Source organism: Scylla paramamosain, chromosome 16 (genome assembly GCF_035594125.1).
Source record: "Scylla paramamosain isolate STU-SP2022 chromosome 16, ASM3559412v1, whole genome shotgun sequence".
Classification (NCBI taxonomy): domain Eukaryota; kingdom Metazoa; phylum Arthropoda; class Malacostraca; order Decapoda; family Portunidae; genus Scylla; species Scylla paramamosain.
Genome location: NC_087166.1, coordinates 23428766 through 23448765, shown reverse-complemented (window position 1 = coordinate 23448765; position 20000 = coordinate 23428766). Strand labels below are relative to the sequence as shown.

The window sequence follows — 20000 nt, the reverse complement described above, 5'->3', positions numbered from 1 at the left end:
GGTGAGAATTTATGTGTGGCATTTATTGGTCTGGGAAGAATTACGGCAGTATGGACATGGCTGCCAGGTGTGTGTGTGTGTATGTGTGTGTCTGTGTGTGTGTGTGTGTGTGTGTGTGTGTACTAAAGCCTGTTAAACTATCACTAGAATCATGAAACTGCCCTGAAAACTCTAATAACTTCCACAAGACTGTGTGTGTGTTAGTGTGTAAGGTTATACGTGGTAAGGCTTGAAGTGAGAGTAGCAGAAAGAAAGGGAGTGAGTTTTCTTAGTATGGGAGGAATACTTTGCCTGTATTTTGAGGCGTTGTGTGCACTCATTAGGACTATTGTACCCATAAGTAGGTAAGCATAGGTAGGAACAGACTCCTTGTTAAACATCTTATCTTTACCTATCTATGATATACGATCTTCAAAGGCCACAAATAACTTGACTGACTCTTATGGGTGTTTTTGCCGACTAATAATGCAGGGTTCTTGTCTGAATATCACTAAACTTGGTGATGCGGTAGAGAGAGGAAGGGAGACTTGAGTGACAAACTAATGGGCAAGTGTGAGCTGCACTGTGTGGGTTTTGAAGCACCAAACTAACTACTGACTCTGTGGTATTAAACTTGTTATAGTCAGGTTCATGTCTGGTGTATACTCAGGAACTTTAACTAGAAAACCAAAGTACTTAAGATATTTACAAGTCAGTTGAGGAAGTCAGTAGCGCGACAAGAGGAGAATGTAGGTCGCAAACATCCAACAAACAACTACTGGCTCTGTGGCACTTAAGCTCGTTACAGTTAAGTTCATGGTTGGTGTATAATCAGGAACTTCAACTAGAAAAGCAAAGTGCAAAAGAATCACAAGGTTTCAATAGAGGAAGTGAGCAACGTGACAAGAGGAGAATGCAAGTTTTCAACCACCAAACAAACAACTCCTGACAACGTGGCATTTAAACTCGTTGCTGTTAAGTTTGGGTAAATAAAGTTTGGGTAAATAATCAGAAAATGTTTGATATTTCCAAGGTGTCTGGAAAGCAAGTGTGAAGCGTGACACTGAGAGAAAGCTGGACGTGGATTCAGTTGCTACGTGTACTGCTGGCTCCTGACGCACTGCAGCCCTCGTGGTGGTGACAGTACGGAGACACTGCAACGTTTTCTCCAATGATCTAGGAAAAGTCTGGCAGGAAACTGATGGTGCGTGTGAGAAGTGACTGAGTGGTTTAAGTCGTCACAATAATAAAGTCATAATGAAGTTGTGAATCAACAACAACAACAATACCAGGAACAACAACAGCATCTACTACTACTACTACTACTACTACTACTACTACTACTACTATTACTACTACTACTACTACTACTACTACTACTAATAATAATAATAATACAGCAGCAACAACAACAACAACAACAACAACAACAACAACTGCTACTACTACTACTACTACTACTACTACTACTACTACTACTACTACTACTAATATATTTCCAAACAAGGTGCTGTGCTGTGGGTGGTAATCAGTGCACGTCCACACACACACACACACACACACACACACACACACACACACACACACACACACACACACACACACCACAAATAACTCGTCACAGATTACTGAGTACAACAAAAGAAGACAACTTGCTCTCCACACACACACACACACACACACACACACACACACACACACACACACACACACACACCAGCAATACATAAACACTTGACTCATTCACAAATCCTGTACTACACAACCTCCTTCCCTGCATTTCAAACCATTATCAAATACACAACAACACATCGGTGGCACAAAGCATGTCATGACAAGAGGAAAGACGAGGAGTGTGTGGGAAGGAGGATGCTGGAGATGGATCTACCCCGCAGGAGAAAGAGAGGGAGACCAGAGAGAAGGTTTATGGATGCAGTGAGAGACATGCTTGTAATGGGAGTGACTGTGGGAGGCGCAGAAGACAGTGTGTGTTGGGGAAGGTTGATCCGCTGTGGCGACACCTGGCGGGAGCAGCGCAAAGATTAAACACTTCACTACTGCATTACATTGTCACTGCATTACGAACATTGACACATTGAAATTAATTTGCTTTAATCCCAGACCTTCAATGAAAGCAGTCTTATCGCTCCAGTGTATGAAAAAGGTATATTTTTTTTACTATTTACTTAGTTAACTGCCCAGTAGGTAAGTTAGTAAGCTAGTCACTCCTCACTCAGGTTTTTATTTGTTATTTATTTTAGTTAGTTAATCAATCAGCCAGTTAGTTAGTTCGTTAGTTTCTTAGTCTTCACATTTCCTTGAACAGTCTCCTCCACACGTAACAAAAGAGAGGAGGTGTTCCCAGTCTGGGCCGCCGCGCCGCCACCTGCCAGGCTTCCCAGGAACTGTTTCTCGGAGTCAATTTTCTCCCGTATACCAATGAGGCAGTGATACATCTCTGTTCTCTTCCTCCTCCCTCCTGTGGCTTTACAACTGCAGGGGGCTCTCTCTCTCTCTCTCTCTCTCTGACACCTACACAAGTTCACATCAGCAGCACACAGGTAATCACCTCCGCGTATCTCAGGTGACTGGTGACCACACGAGTCCTTATCTCACTCCCACATAAATTCTTGCTGGAAATGTTAGACGAGCACTAGACGATGGTGGCTGATCCCTGGCAAGACGCCGACTCAAGACCACCACCACCACCACCACCACCACCACCACCACCACCACCACCACTAGCCTATGATAAATTAATTCTCCAGTCAGTTTTACGGCAGTCCAGAAATCCTCAGCTCTCTCACCACGACTGTTTTCAAAGGCCACAGAGATGATTAGCCGGGTTTCACGAGTGTTTCTCCATGTAATCATATAGAAATGTTGTTAATCTGTCTATAGAACCGTAAAAAACACCCTTAAAAACCGTGTCACTTTAATTGCAACCTTTTGAATATAGTGGAGGTGCGCCGCAGGTGTTTCAGAATATAGAACACTAACTCAAAACCACCACAGGTAGTCAGCCACCAGCCTGCCTCCAGCACCATCGTCCCTTAGCTCTTTTTCCCTCGAGGACGTACGTACTGTATGTACACTACCGCGCGGACCAGTGGAGCGCAGCATCGGTCCAGTATCAGTCCAGCATTAGTCCCACACCGCTACAGTAGAAATCGTATAAAAAAAAAAAAAATAAATAAATAAATAAAAAAAAAATAAATAAATAAAATAAATAAACAAAAAAATGTGAAAAAGGGGCGTTCGGTGACTTGATCTGTTAAATTGCACTGTTTTGTCTTTGACTCTGTTTACATGTATGATTAGTGAACAATATGAATTCCTACAGTTTATCCTTGTTTCTTAATCCTGACTTTAAATGTAAAAGCTAAAACAAAACAAAAATACAGAAGAAAACCCGAAAAAAACTCTAAATCTTTACGAATATTCTGTACAGAGTGAATGAGCGGCTACGTATGCTGGATTGTGCTGAAGTGAATACGTAATGTATATTCAATTAAACATATATTTCAAGTCGCTCTAAATCAAATTCGCTTAAGGAAACTCATGTATAGGCACAGTTTCTCCTTCGGCGGCATCAAAGACCCCAGGGAAAAAAAAAAAGGCATAAAAAAAGGCATAAAAAAAAGGCATACATTGGAAGTGCGTACTGGCGGTTTTTCTGCCTCACTGCCTCGCTGCACGAGGTCTCCCTGGCCAGCCGTGCCTGTCTGCGGTTTGTCTATTAAGTTTTGGTTCAGCATTTTTTTTCATTCTCTCGCTCCCTCTGTCTCGTGTTCACCTGTGTTAAAAGCAATGATAGTTATACTTTTCTATAGGCTGTCTCCTTCGCTAGCCATATCTGTTTGCGATTCGTCAGTAAGTTTCAATCGTATATTCTTCCTTTCCCTCCCTCTGTCTACTCTTCGTCTGTCTTTTAGGTGCGGTAACTGTTGCATTTTTCTTTTTTATCTATCATTTTCTGTTCAGTTTTACTACATGCAGCGATATTTTCTTTCCGATTTCGCCCCTCCATTTCGTTTTTTTTGCGTCTTGGTGTGTCTGTTTTGTCAACTTGAGGGAGGAAAATGGATGAGGGAAATGAGAGAGAATAAAAATACGAACGCCATCAACAAGAGTAAATGTTTATAGAGTTTTTTTTTTTCTTTTTTCCTGCTCGAGGCATTAAAAAAATACTGTTGCTCTTGTTGTTGTTGTTGTTGTTGTTGTTGTTGTTGTTGTTGTTGTTGTTGTTGTTGTTGCTGTTACTGCTCGATTTGTTTACAGTCCTTGACAAATCTGCCAGTCACATACAACAGATTATGGAAAAGCTTGCCACTCTTGCATATGTATTGCTGCGCCACACTGCACGGTCACTGCTCCCTCCGCAGTGCACCAGAGAAGAAGAGGAAGAAAGAACAAGAAAAAGGAGGAGGAGGAGGAGGAAGAGGAGGAGGAGGAGGAGGAGGAGGAGGAGGAGGAGGAGGAGGAGGAGGAGGAGGAGGAAAAACAACAACAACAACAACAACAACAACAACAACAACAACAACAGCAACAAAAACCACCACCACCATCACCACCACCACCAACAACAGCAACAACAACAACAACAAAAGGAAGAGGAAGAAGAGATAAGCTACAAGGAGAAAACTTTTTACTCGTATTTTTCTTCTTTTCTCTAATTTATCTATTATTTTTCTTCTGACACTCAATCTTAACAACTTTCCTTATACGACCTTGGGCCAATTAACTGCTATCAGACCAGCAGGCCAATAACTGGCGAGCTCCACAGCTGATTACAACACATAGGTATATTGACTCTCCTAAATATAAACTGACTTAACCCTCTTACTGTTATGGTCGCCTTGTTAAGACTGAGATAACTGTAATAATTTCTTTAGAGCAACATGAAGTAAGAAAGGAATATAAGGTTGATTTAATCTTTGCTAACTTAACCTGACCTAAGCTAATCTAACCTAACGTATCCTAAACTAAGCTAACCTACCCTAATCTAAGCTAACCTATCCTATGCTGCCCTAATCCAACCTAAACTAACCTACCCTAACCTAATCTACGTAAGTACATTTTTAAGAGGCTGTAGTACAAAGAGTAAGGTTTTTTAAAGTTGCAGATATGTATGGGAAAGGTTGACTAGTAGTGAAAGTTAAAGAACGTGAATACCTGTCTACTTTATTCCCACTGTGACTAATAATGGAGATTTTGATCATACAACAGCATTTAGATAAACTTTCAATACTTTGAAATTAATATTGTAGTCACCTGTCCCCTTATTTTGATAATTTGTATGCGTTTCTAATCATGTCCACTTTTAAATCTCTCTTTTATCACCTGTCTGCTTTATAATCATCTGTCCACTGTCTTTTTATCTATCCTTTTTTATTTATTTTTTTTAACTACCTGTCCACGTTTCTAATCTTCTTTTCAATTACTTCATCACCAGCCCAGTTTTGAATCACTGTCCACTTGTAATCACCTGCCAACTTTTTAATCACCTGTCCATTTACAGTTTTTTTTTTTTTTTCATGTTCCACTTTTTCTTTACTCGCATGTTCTTTTTCATATATTTTTTATATATTACTTATAAATTATTTCAAACTACTGTCCACTTTTTTGTTTTAATCACTGTGCACTCTTTAATCACCCTCCACTTCTTTAATGACGCATTTATTTTTACTAACTTTTTATTATTATTATTATTATTTTTTTTTTTATATAATATGCAAGTTATTTCAAGCCACTTCCTTATTTGCACTCGCGTTACACAACCGCAGTGGCAGCAAAAGACTTCTGCCTACACCTCTGCACCTTCCTTCCCATCAGATACTAAGCACGAGGATACACCTTCGCCCATTTTAGTGCATTAGGACAGCCGGGAGGTCGATTCAGCTGACTGATATACATAAACCAGTCCTACACACCCACCCACATCCACCCACACCTGCCCACACCTGCCCACACCCACCCACACCTGCCCACACCTACCCACACCTGCCCACACCTGCCTACACCCATGTTCTATCTTCCGTTGCCTTCCTGGTGTATTGGACAATCATCAGTCTGTATTCATCCACTCTCCCACACATTCCTGCATCCACACACATCCATACTGTTATTATATTCTCCATGTATATGTTGCCCACCCACTTATCCACATCCACTAGTTCAAATTATACGCTTGTACATTCATCCATACTACATCCACACCTCACATCCATCTATACCACACATTCCCATCCACATCCATACACCCTTCCTCTAACATACTCGTACAACTCATCCACATTCACCCATAGCTCAAACCGTGTATTCATCCACACCCGCATCCACTTAGATCCCCACGCTCCCATTCACATCCATACACCTGGTCACAAATATACCACTCATCCACACCCACTAACTCAATCCATACATCTATAATCCACACACATAACTCCAAAATATACACACCCATCCGGGCCTAAATCTACTTACATTCACTGACACCCCATACACTCACGCCCCCACGGTCTCCTCGCCGCCCGTCACCACCCACACCACCCCTGTCAGTTCATGTGATTTTTATTCATGAAATTCAATCTTATGGATATCTAGACCCTCCAGGATGGGTCCCCTTCCCGCACCCTGCTGTGTGGGATTAGCTGTCTGTCTGTCTGTCTGTTTGTCTGTCTGTGAGTCTGTCTGTGAGTCTGTCTACCTGTTTGTCAGTGTGTGTTTGCCTGCCTGCCTGCTGTCTGTCTGTCTGTGTGTGTGCCTGTCTGTCTGTCTGTCTGTCTCTTGTGTCCCTAAAATCTGGAGATATAGGAATAAAAAAAGGAAATAAAGACGAAAATAAAAATTACTAAGGGAAAACATAATAATTATTTCTCCTTCCCATTTCCCTGCTGTCTCCTTCATCACCATCACCATCACCATCACCCCACTTCACACCTCGCATCACCGCTCCATCAGCAGTCCTCCACCACTGTCACACTTCCGTCACCTCTCAGCATCACTTTCACCAGCCCTGCACCATTCATCACTCCCATCGCCACCAGTCATCCCATCACCACACTCCTAACAGTTAATGAATGAATGAATGAAGGAAGGAAGGAAGGAAGGAAGGAAGGAACAGTAATGTAAGGAGAAACATTTTCATTTCCTTTCTACCTGTGGGGGTAAAAAAAGAAAAGAAAAAGAAATAGTTAATGAGAATTCCTGTGTGTTCAGACTTTACTTAATGTATTTGAAAGATTTTTATTAACTTATTTTACACATAAACTTAATCGACGTGATCATAATGTGAGCTGTTGTGAGTGAATATCTATCTATTTATCTATTTATCTGTTTGTCTGTGTCTGTCTGTATGTCTGCCTATCTGTATGAATAAGTGTGTTAATCGGAAGTCTATCTATTTGACTGTTTGTTTAACTGTCTGTGTGTGTGTCTGTCTGTTAATCTGTATGAGTCTGTTTATTTACTTAGCTTTCTGTTTGACTATGTGTTTGTATGTATGTCTGTCTTTCTGTTTATCTGTCAGTCTGTTTATCTGTCTGTCTGTCTGTTTATCTGTCTGTCTGTTTATCTGTCTGTGTGTCTGTTTATCTGTCTGTCTGTTTATCTGTCTGTCTGTCTGTTTATCTGTCTGTTTGTCTGTCTGTCTGTTTGTCTGTCTGTGTCTGTCAGTCTGTCTGCATGAATAAGTTTATTCATCTGTTCGTTCAATTATTTTTCTGTTTAACTGGCTAATCTATTTAACTGTCTGTCTGTCTGTCTGTCTGTCTGTCTGTCTGTCCATCTAACTATCTATCTTCTTCGGAGATAAAGAAAGGAGATTATCTTCTTCCCCTTCATTACTCCTCATTCGTCAACATGTTTATCCCCTCTCTCTCTCTCTCTCTCTCTCTCTCTCTCTCTCTCTCTCTCTCTCTCTCTCTCTCTCTCTCTCTCTCTCAAAAGGCGAAAGGTCAACAGCTATTACGGGAGACGCCAAATGCACCAACACAAACTCTATAAAAAGCCTTTCTCTTTTCTCCTTTCTCCTTTGTTAGGTTAATGAGAGACTAAAGAGAAAATGAAGAGGAGGGCGAACACGAACAACACAAACAATTGCTCCTCTTCACTTCTTCCTCTGCGGGCACGAGAAAAAAGGGAGGAAGAAAGGAGTGAGGGAGGAGGGAGCTGGGGGTGTAAGTGTGGGGGGGAGGGTAAGGGGGTTAGGGGACCAGAGACAAGAGGAAAGTGAGGGGTGCCTATATAAGGGAAGGAATACAAGGGGAAGAGGTGAAGAGGGGAATAAGTGGTGAATGTGGAAAGAAAGTGAAGGGGAAAGGGAATAAATGGTGGTGTGTGTGTGTGTGTGTGTGTGTGTGTGTGTGTGTGTGTGTGTGTGTGTGTGTGTGTGTGTGTGTGTGTGTGTGTGTACTATGGTATATGTGTGATTCTAATGTCTCTCTCTCTCTCTCTCTCTCTCTCTCTCTCTCTCTCTCTCTCTCTCTCTCTCTCTCTCTCTCTCTCTCTCTCTCTCTCTAAGTTACATCTGATGGTGGTTCTTTCGCTAGTGTGTGTGTGTGTGTGTGTGTGTGTGTGTGTGTGTGTGTGTGTGTGTGTGTGTGTGTGTGTGTGTGTGTGTGTGTGTGTGTGTGTGTGTGTGTGTGTGTGTGACCTTTGGCTATTACAACTATCTTCTACGTACCTCCGGTCTTGGCACCACCACCACCACCACCACCACCACCACCACCAACAACAACAACAACAACAGCAACAGCAAACACATCCGGCCACACGTGGTCATCCATTCAGTCATTACTTTTTCACTTTATATGTTTTTCTCGTAAGTTTATCCAGTCGTTCATTTACGTATCAGCATTTCCTAATATATCCGTAGCTACTTTTCTTCAGCTTTCTTGAATTACTCATTACCAATATTACTATTAATCAAAATCCTTCTCTTGCTTTTATCTTTCATAGCACCACATTCCAAAATATTTCGTCTTATTTCCATCATTTAACAGGCTCTAGTGGAAGTCGGTGTGTTCATGCTGGTAGTGACAGTTTCACAAGGATGGGTAAACCTTTGCATTGGTATCGTCACTCTCAGCACCGCATGTTACTACCACTCGTCGTGCTTCATATACATTCAAGAGGCTGTAGTGGAAGTCAATGAGGGTTTGCTTCTAGTGGTTTAACAAGGCTTCTTTACTGAGGGTAGGAAAATCTTTGTCTTTTCCTCATTCTAAATATTTCGTCTTATTCTCTATATTTAACAGGCTCTAGTGGAAGTGAAAAGTTTTCAAGGGTGTTTCCATGATTCCAGTGACAGTTTAACAAAGTTTCTCCAAGCACCATGTTACTAAACCTTTCTCTTATCTCCTACATTAAAAGTGAGAGTTTTCAAGGATGTTTCCATAATTCCAGTGACAGCTTAACAAGGCTCTTGCTAGCACCACATTACTAAACACTTGTCTTATCTCCTACATTAAAAAGTGAGAGTTTTCAAGGGTGTTTCTATGATTCCAGTGACAGTTTATCAAGGCCTCTATATCACTGATAGGAAAAATACTCCTATCTTTTATTAAAAATAAAATAAAGTAAATTATAATAAATAAATAAAAATGAATGAATTAATAGTGTTATGTTTTATAAGACTGTCAACAGATTAGGGGGAATAATTGAGAGAAACGCCGATCACAATAAATTAACAAAGGGGAAAAAAAAAACGAAAAAAATAGCAAAAATAAATAAATAAATGAAATAAATAAATAAATAAATGTGAAGGCTTTCTACGTGTGGTAGGTGCAGCACAAATGTGTTTCTGAATATGGTCCCTATAACTGACCACATGTATAGTGTGGCTCGCCAAGCCCATCTCTGCTACCCTCATACCATCCCAGTCATGCCCTCTTTGTGCCTCGATTGCTGACCAACTGTACTGATCAATCCAGCGTTCCCTACCCATCACAGACACCCCCACGCACGCCACGTCAGTCACACGCTTCACTGCGCCACACTCACCTAAAATGCGATACACGGCGCATCGAGAAGTAACACCTCACATTGCTTACCTGAAGGAGAGAGAAAGAGAGGAACAATATTAGTTTCTGGGACGCAAACACATTAATTGAAGTGAAAACATGTATGGAGAATATCTGAACGTTGACTACGCATCACAAATTAAAAAAAAGGAAGGGAGTCTGATAAATAGCGAGCGATAATAATGATAGCAGTGTTGATAGGTATGAACTGCATTACTTGACAGGAGCGTTCAAAGAGAGAAAATGAAGACTAACAAAGATGGTACAGAGGGGAGAATAAGTCTGACAAGAGAGTCTAGTAAGGAAAGCAGGCAGAAAATATTGGTAGGAAAAACAGTTAAACAAATGAAAAACATGATAAGATGAGAAGAAAAGACAGATTATTTAACAACATAAGTAGCAACAGGATACTACTACTACTACTACTACTACTACTACTACTACTACTACTACTACTACTAATAATAATAATAATAATAATAATGTATAAAGTTTGCAAATATCATAAGTACTTGAAAAAAAAAAACAGAGGTGACGTGTGTGTGTGTGTGTGTGTGTGTGTGTGTGTGTGTGTGTGTGTGTGTGTGTGTGTGTGTGTGTGTGTGTGTGTGTGTGTGTGTGTGTGTGTGTGTGTGTGTGTTTCCAGCAGGAGGACGAGGATAGGAATATAACGGGAAAACCTACACAACAGATGCAATATAATCTTTCCTGCTGTTTTCCTTCTTTATTTCCTTCCTTCCATACCTTCTGCCGAGAGAGAGAGAGAGAGAGAGAGAGAGAGAGAGAGAGAGAGAGAGAGAGAGAGAGAGAGAGAGAGAGAGAGAGAGAGAGAAAGCAATTGTAACTGGAAGGGATGACATTTTTCCTCATTTTATTTATTCGTATTTCTCTCTACAGGAAAAACAAAGCAATAAGCCGAGACGTGTGTGTGTGTGTGTGTGTGTGTGTGTGTGTGTGTGTGTGTGTGTGTGTGTGTCTGTGTGTGTGTGTGTGTGTGTGTGTGTCGAAGAAAACGTGTGTTGGGTGATATAACAGAATTTTTCCACTTATTTATTTCATTTATTTTTCTCCCTGACAATATGGTGCACTGCTGCTGCTTTCGTTGTTGTTGTTGTTGTTGTTGTTGTTGTTGTTGTTGTTGTTGTTGTTGTTGTTGTTGTTGTTGTTGTTGTTGTTGTTGTTGTTGCTGCTGTTGTTGTTGTATTCCCTCTCATTCATTCCTTTTCATGTCCTATAATATGCTGTACTCTCTCTCTCTCTCTCTCTCTCTCTGTCTGTCTACCTTTACTTTCATATTTCCACTAAATTAATTTCTATTATCTGACAGTTGGTTATTATTTTTTTCCCATTTATTTATTTTTCCTTTAAAAAATCAACACCATGTTTGTTTTTTGGTTATCTATTTTTTAGTCCACGTTCGTTGCTCTCAAAAAAAAAAAAGAAAAAAAAAAAAAAAAAAAACTGAGGCAATGTATTTTATTTTCCCAGTCCTGTTTGTTATGTCAAGTTTGTTTTTCTTTACTGTATCCATTTATCTCTACACAAAAGATAACAAGATTTCCCGTGTTTATTCATTTTTTAATGTCGAACCTTTACTGGTGTCAAAGAAAACCGGACGAGGGCTTTCTTTTCCTATTGATGTTTATTTACGGTTATCATGTCTTTTTTTTTCTCTCTCTTTTTATTTATTCTCGTCTTTAGAAAAAAAAATGCGTTGTCTGTTTATTTATGATTTATCTTCGTTACTTGCATAAGATTATTCAGTGTTGTCAATTTACGTAATCATTTATTTATGCTTTTATTTTTATTTTCCTACTTCAGGAAATAATGAATAATCTGCTTTCTCTCTCTTTATTTATGGTTTGCTTTCGTTATTTTTTTATGGAGATGTCTGTTCACTATTATTCAGATTTCTATTTTTTTCGTTCATTTATTTATTTATTTATTTATTCTTCTCTTTAGAAAATAATACAATAATGTGCGTTGTCTCCCTTTATTTATTGTTTGTTTTCGTTATTTTTATACTGGTGTCCATTCACTGTTGTCCGGTTTATTATTTATTTATTTATTTATTTATTTATTATTATTCCACTTCAGGCAAATGATGGAATAGTTTACAGAGTGTTTGTTTATTTACAGTTTACCGTCCTTACTCTTATAGAACATGGGAGGCAAGCTTTCACCTCCTACTGATGCTTGTTTATTGCTGCTATCTATCGAGGGGGTACTTATCTATTGTTCTTCTTCTTCTTCATGAAAATAATGTTATAATCTGAGTACCTTTGCTTATTTAAGGTTTAATTAAGTTATTTTTATAAAGATTTTCGTCTGCTACTATTAGTGATTGTTATTTTTTTTAATCTTTATTACATTCGGTTGTTGTTTTCTTCGATTTCCGACAAATCATGGAATAATCTACGTAGTCTTTGTTTAGTCTACCGTTTTTACTCTTATGGAAAACGGGAGGCAAGCTTTCTTCTACTGATGGTCTGTTTCCTTGCTGCTATCTGTCGAGGGGGTATTTATCTATCTATTTTTTATTGTTCTCTTCAGGATTATGTTGCATTAAATTGAGCAGAGTTTTGTTTATTGATAACCTACCCTCGTTACTGTTGCTGTACATGAGACAAGCTGCATCCTCCCTTATTGTGTTTGTGTCAAAAATTTACATGTTTTTATTATTATTATTGTTATTATTATTATCATTATTATTATTATTATTATTATTATTATTATTATTATTATTATTATTATTATTATTATTCACTTGGCCGGTCGTTCTGACACATAAAAAGTAACTGGGTATAATTTTCTTGTTTTGCAGTACGACTTTTTTTATTTTATTTATTTGAAACAAATTTCTTTAATTACTAATCATTCTGAGATCTGTTTTTAGAGAGAGAGAGAGAGAGAGAGAGAGAGAGAGAGAGAGAGAGAGAGAGAGAGAGAGAGAGAGAGAGAGAGAGAGAGAGAGAGAGAGAGAGAGAGAGAGAGAGAGAAAACTCCCTCCTCATCCATTTCTCATTTTCTTCCTCCTCCCCTTCCATTTCTCATTTATCCTACTCCTACTATGACTATTACCACCACTCTCCATCCATTCTTCACCTCCATTCATCATTCCTCCATCTTTTCCCCCCTCCAATCCTCATTTCTTCCTCCTCCTCCTCCTCCTCCTCCTCCTACAACTACTACTACAGTTTAGACATCTTATTCTGGAGAACACCTGGAAATATCAGGAAAACGCTGGAAATTGAGGGATATATTGAGGAACAGATGCGGGCAGGGAGGAGGGAAGTTTTCTGTTATCCTGGTGAGCGCTCTGAATGGGGCTGCACCATGCATTTTAGTTAAGCATTATATGCGTGATTTTGGGGGTTATTTGTCTATTTTCATTGTTAATTTTAGCTTCCTCTCACGTCTGAGTCTAGAATCACGGACGTTTAACTAAATACTGATGTACAGGCAGAGAGAGAGGCAGGAAGAATGTCCGTCTCGGCCCTTATTTTTACGTACAGCAATCCATTTTGAAACTCGCAAGAAGAAAGACGCCCAGACTGGACTACACTTTATATTCTGACCTCCCATATACTTCAACTAACGCACTGAAAATTGACGGAAAGAGACTGGAATGGATGAACGTTTCGGGGTTTCGGTGCCCTGATGACGTCCACGCTTGGATTACGTACGGTAATTCATTTTGAAATTGACCATTCGATAAAATGGAACTAGACTGTAATGATTTAGATATTCTGACTTGCCATTTACTTTAATAAATACCTGGAATATAAAATCAACTCTAGCCTGACTAATGAGAGAGCAAACTGCAAAACGCTATCTCTGTAATTTTTACGAACGGGATCACAAAAAAAAACTTATAATATTGAGAAGAAAAACACAGCCAGACTAGATTATGTTACATATTCTGAATATAGAATTTTTTTTACTTTTCCCACATACAAAGAAAACACGAATTCCTCATCGTAAAAAGAAAATAATTTTTCAAATCTAGCAACAGACTTTTTTAAAATTTGAAAATACGAAGAGTTAGAGTAGATGTAATTGAATATTATTACTTATGACACGTTTCTTATATTTTTTTTAAGTCTCAAATCAAACACCAAAACAATCCTAGGCGTGCTAATAAAAAAAAAAAAGTGGAAGTTTATAAAATGACAAAAGTGTTATTTTAACGAGAAAAAAAAAAAAAAAAACAGCTAGACAAGATTTTATTATATACTAGAACTTGTCATAGTTTACTATTAATGAATTAAATATCAAAACAATGCAAGCTCCACTAATAAAAAAAATAAATGATATAGAGCCGAAGTAGTTTTTTTGCACCTCTCGTCAGTAACGACTTTTCCTCTCTCCTCCCCCTCACACTCCTCCTCTCCCGTCCACTTCCACCTCGTCCACCTACTCCTACAGAGCGAGCCTTTAAATCGCCAGGAAGCAACTGCGAAAACCCGCAAAATTACGCTAAATATGCGACTTTATCCGATGCGGGAGGGGATGGGAGTCTGAGGGGCTTGGGGGGGGCTCGGCGGTGCTGAGCAGCTCGGGGCACCAAGGATACAGTGGTGTGGTGTGGTGTGCTGTGGTGTTGTGTGGCACGGTATGGTGTGGTGTGGTGTGGAGGTGTGGTGTTAATACTAGACACCCATAAGCTTAAACTGCCCTTTGTGTGTGTGTGTGTGTGTGTGTGTGTGTGTGTGTGTGTGTGTGTGTGTGTGTGTGTGTGTGTGTGTGTGTGTGTGTTTTGGGGGGGGGGGGGCGCCGCCGATCAGAGACGAGTCACAAAGCTGTATAATTGGTGTTTAAATCCTTAAACTGCCATTTCATGTGTGTGTGTGTGTGTGTGTGTGTGTGTGTGTGTGTGTGTGTGTGTGTGTGTGTGTGTGTGTGTGTGTGTGTTTGTGTGTGTGTGTGTGTGTGTGTGTGTATGTGTTTGCAAGCCAATTTGGGTGTACAAATCAGAATTTCATCAACGTCTTTGTTCGTTTGTCTGTTTGAGATCGTGTGTGTGTGTGTGTGTGTTGTGTGTGTGTGTGTGTGTGTGTGTGTGTGTGTGTGTGTGTGTGTGTGTGTGTGTGTGCACTACTTCAGTTGTTTCTGTATATGTATATAAGAATGTACGTATGTATGTATGTACGTAGGTGCGCTTAGATTAGTATATGTACTCCTACGGCTCCTTGTTTCTACAGTTCTCATATTCCCCTCCCTATCACCTCCATCTAAGCTCTCTCTCTCTCTCTCTCTCTCTCTCTCTCTCTCTCTCTCTCTCTCTCTCTCTCTCTCTCTCTGATAATTGTGACTTCTTGGAAATCTAAAATCCTGATATTTATTTATGGTGCTTTAAAATTGTAATGGCAGAGGACAGCTTCTTCTATCCTTCATCTCTCCCTGCTCTCCAGTAACTAATCCGTAAGCCCAAGTGAATGCTGCTCTCTCACCATCACCCTTCCTCTGCTCCAAGCTCCAAGCTACGTGTGTGTGTGTGTGTGTGTGTGTGTGTGTGTGTGTGTGTGTGTGTGTGTGTGTGTGTGTGTGTGTGTGTGTGTGTGTGTGTGTGTGTGTGTGTGTGTGTGTGTATACTGTCTTGAATGAACAGTTTGAGAGAGAGAGAGAGAGAGAGAGAGAGAGAGAGAGAGAGAGAGAGAGAGAGAGAGAGAGAGAGAGAGAGAGAGAGAGAGAGATCGGGGTGAAGGAGGTATGAAGTATGGGAGTCGGGAAGCGGAGCAGGAAGGGGGATGTGGAGGTGGAGAGGAAGAAGGCGACTTAAGATACTCGTCAGAGGCAGATCTAACCAATGAGAGCTGCCATGTAAAAAGGATAACAGATGTCACTTGTTAGAAATATTGGTAGGAAAAACTGCTTCATCAAGTAGGGAGCCCTCTGTACATACATTAAATACACTATGCTTTTTTCAATCCACTGCCTCTCACAGGTGACCCTTGAGTGTTAGCAGCATTCAGGCATACACGTTACCAGGAATACAAGAGCCAGCATAGTGAAGCAGGCGCAGGAAATACTGGATAAGATAATAAGGGAAAGCAAGATAAGTAAAGGACAGATAACAGGCATACTACTACTACTACTACTACTACTACTACTACTACTACTATTACTACCACTACAACTACTACTAGATTCACTCCTTTCGGTACCTCTCCTCCTCCTCATCCTACTCCTTCTCTTTTACCAGCACTCCTCTTCCTCTTCCTCCTCCTCTTCACACCACTACTCCTATCATCGCCAACTACCTATACCACCACCACCACCACCACTATCTCCTCCTCCTCCTCCTCCTCCACCGTGCGTTCATTAGGCGCCCTCACGCCCCAACGCTAACGTGAGCTTAATGAACGCGTTATCTCTCTCTCTCTCTCTCTCTCTCTCTCTCTCTCTCTCTCTCTCTCTCTCTCTCTCTCTCTCTCTCTCTCTCTCTCTCTCTCTCTCTCTCTCTCTTAATGGTAGGAAGAAAAATCTGTGGGGTAATTTTGAGGATTTTATTTTAATTCTCTCTCTCTCTCTCTCTCTCTCTCTCTCTCTCTCTCTCTCTCTCTCTCTCTCTCTCTCTCTCTCTCTCAAACATGCAAATAGACAGATAAACACACACACACACACACACACACACACACACACACACACACACACACACACACACACACACACACACACACATTTGCAAACATAAACACACACACACATACTCACAAATAGAGATAACCACACACACACACACACACACACACACACACACACACACACACACACACACAGTCATTTCAGCTCTGGACACGCTTCGCACCTCCGCCAGACACTCTCTCTCTCTCTCTCTCTCTCTCTCTCTCTCTCTCTCTCTCTCTCTCTCTCTCTCTCGCCACCGTGCAGATTACGCCCATTACTCAAGGCACGCAGGGACCATCGCCTGCACAAACACACGAGGGAGTGAGCGAGTCAGAGTAGGGTTTCCTCACTTCTTGTCTGTGTAGTTTCTCTTTCTTGGCTTACATGACCTAACCTGATCTGATCTAATTTATCCTAACTTAACCTAACGTAACTTGTCCTAACCTGACTTATCCTAACTTAACGTAACTTGTCCTAACCTAACCTAACCTAACCTAACCTAACTTATCCTAACTTAACGTAACTTGTCCTAACCTGACTTATCCTAACTTAACGTAACTTGTCCTAACCTGACTTATCCTAACTTAACGTAACTTGTCCTAACCTATTCTAACTTAACCTAACGTAATTTGTCCTAACCTAACTTATCCTAACTTAACGTGACTTGTCCTAACCTAATTTATCCTAACTTGTCCTAACCTGACCTGTAATCTAACCTAAGAATCTTAACTTACCTAACTTGTCCTAACCTAATCTAATCTAACTTATCTTAACCTTTAACCTAAGAATCTTAATTAACATGACCTAATATAACCTAAGACCTTATTTCAACTTACCTGACCTAACTTAACCTAAGAGTCTTAACTTACCTAACCTGACCTAACGTGACAGTCCCCCTTACCTCACTTTTACCTAACCTAATTCAACTCCCTTAACCTAACCTAACAGTGTGACCTTACCTTAACTTATCTGACCTAACCTAACAGCTCTTCTGACCTGACCTGACCTTACTGGACAGCCTGATCTAACCTTACCTTACCTAACTTAAGAGGAAGGAAGAAATAAAATACAGTTATATAGAGTAAACGAAGAAACAAATAAATAAAAGAAACAAATAAAAGTAAAGGAAAAATACTGGAAGAGAGAAAAGAAGATACAAAGAAATGGAGAAACAGAAAAAAAGGAAAAAAAAGTAAAACAGAGAATTAAGACAATAACCAAGAAAGGGAGGAAATAAGAACAAGAATAAAAAAGAAAGAAACAAAGAAAGAAACAAAGCACGAAAGGAATAAAGACTGGAAAAGACAACAAACCAAACAATAAAAAAAAGGACAAAGGGAGAATAACAATAAAACAATAAAATCCGAAGACTTTCAACGTCAGACTCGGAAAGGGAAAATTTTAGAAGCGCTTGAATTAAATGTTACGAAAAAAAAAAGGAACAAGAATCTGATGGAAAATGTGTGGAATTGCATGATTTTGTCCCTAATGTATTACTGAGAGAGAGAGAGAGAGAGAGAGAGAGAGAGAGAGAGAGAGAGAGAGAGAGAGAGAGAGAGAGAGAGAATGCCACGTGTAGGCCTCCTGGCTTTCCTCATTTTTTTTATTGGGGGGGGGAGAGAGGCAGCTTCCCTTATATGTCCTTGAGTTCTGATCATAACCACAAATCTATGGCGTGCTGGAGGAGGAGGAGGAGGAGGAGGAGGAGGAGGAGGAGGAGGAGGAGGAGGAGGAGGAGGAGGAGGAGGAGGACACAAGAAAACAAGCAGCAATAGGTAGACTTTTTGTCCCCGCTAGACTGTTTGATAATGAAAAAAAAAAAAATCGTAAATATTAAAAAAGGGATAGGTTGGTGTGACAGGAGGAGGAGGAGGAGGAGGAGGAGGAGGAGGAGGAGGAGGAGGAGGAGGAGGAGGAATACAAATGAAGACAAAGGAAGACCAAACTGACAGATCTTGAGGACCATACTATATAGGCTGTATGGGTAACTATTTTACGTTGATTAATACAGAAAGAGACAGAATAGTACAGGAGGAGGAGGAGGAGGAGGAGGAGGAAAACTGACCTGACTGATACATTCAAAATTCTGCACATCAAAAATATCACACATACAAAAAAAAAAAATAAATAAATAAACAAATAAAATAAATAAATAAATAAATAAAAAATAAATAAATAAAATAAATAAATAAATACAACATACATTTATAACAGAGAAGACGAATTAACGTAAAGAAAGGGAAAGACAAGATAAAGGGAGGGATTGAGGGAGATAAAGGTAGGGAGGGTGAAAGGGAGGGAAGAGGTGAGGTGTTAATGTACGGAGTGAGTGAGGGAGGGAGGGAGGGAGGGAGAGATGGATTGGTATGGAGGGAGAGTAGGAATGAGAGACATTAAGGGAGGGAGGGAGGGAAGGAGGGAGGGAGAGGAAGAAGAGAGGGAGGGAGAGGGAAGTAGGAAGGAAGAGGGAAGGGAAAGGTGGAGGAAGGGAGAGAAAATGTTAAGGGAGGGAGGTTAGGTGTGGAGAGAGAGAGAGAGAGAGAGAGAGAGAGAGAGAGAGAGAGAGAGAGAGAGAGAGAGAGAGAGAGAGAGAGAGAGAGAGAGAGAGAGAGAGAGAGAGAGAGAGAGTTTACTTTAATCTGTGAATTCCTATTTGGCAAACACTGGGATTTTCCAAGGTGTGGGAGAGGAAGGGGGAGAGGGGAGAGGGGAGAGAAAAGGAGAGAAGGGGAGGAGGCAGAGACAGGAGGGAGAGGGAGGGAATAGGAGAGAGGAGGGGATGAGAGGGGAGGGGAGAGGAGGACAGGGGGAAGAGAGGGAGAGAAAGGAAAGAAAGGTGGGGAGAGGAGGAGGAATGGAGGGCAGTGGGGGAGACGTCACAGGAAAGGAAGAGGAGGAGGAGGGGTGGGAGGGGAGGGGGGTATGAATGGGAGGATAAAGAGGAGTGGAAGAGGGGGTAGTTTTTTTGGGGGGTGAACAGGATGCAGAGTCACGATCCTTTGTTAATTAGTCCTGAAAAGGGAGGAGGAGGAGGAGGAGGAGGAGGAGGAGGAGGAGGAGGAGGAGGAGGAGGAGGAGGAGGAGAATGGAGTAAAATGAAAAACAAAATACGGGTGAATGTGGTGAGAGGAGAAGGAGGAGGAGGAGGAGGAGGAGGAGGAGGAGGAGGAGGAGGAGGAGGACTGAAATGAAGGAATGGGAGTTAAGAGAAGAGGAGAAGGATGAGAAAGACGAGGAGGAGGAGGAGGAAGAGGAGGAGGCGGAGGAGTAAGAAGAAAGAAGACATGTGGAATAAGAAGAAAAGAAAGAGGAGATAGAAAAAAAGAGAAAAGACAAGAACAAACTAAACAACAATAACAGAAAAAA

The 20000-nt window shown here is 40.6% G+C and overlaps 1 protein-coding gene across 5 annotated transcripts in view; it reads right to left on the bottom strand.

Annotated features, from left to right (window-relative positions):
- Positions 1-20000, bottom strand: part of LOC135108147 (nestin-like) — a 182300-nt gene that overhangs the window by 45357 nt on the left and 116943 nt on the right. For 4 of the 5 annotated variants that reach the window (XM_064018872.1, XM_064018875.1, XM_064018876.1 and 1 more), the window contains exon 3: positions 9750-10034. The exons of the other annotated variant lie outside the window; for it this stretch is intronic. In XM_064018872.1, the coding sequence (XP_063874942.1) occupies positions 10031-10034 (4 nt within the window). In that variant the 3' untranslated portion in view covers positions 9750-10030. Of the gene's footprint in view, positions 1-9749; positions 10035-20000 lie in introns of those variants that run through there. 5 annotated transcript variants of the gene reach the window in all.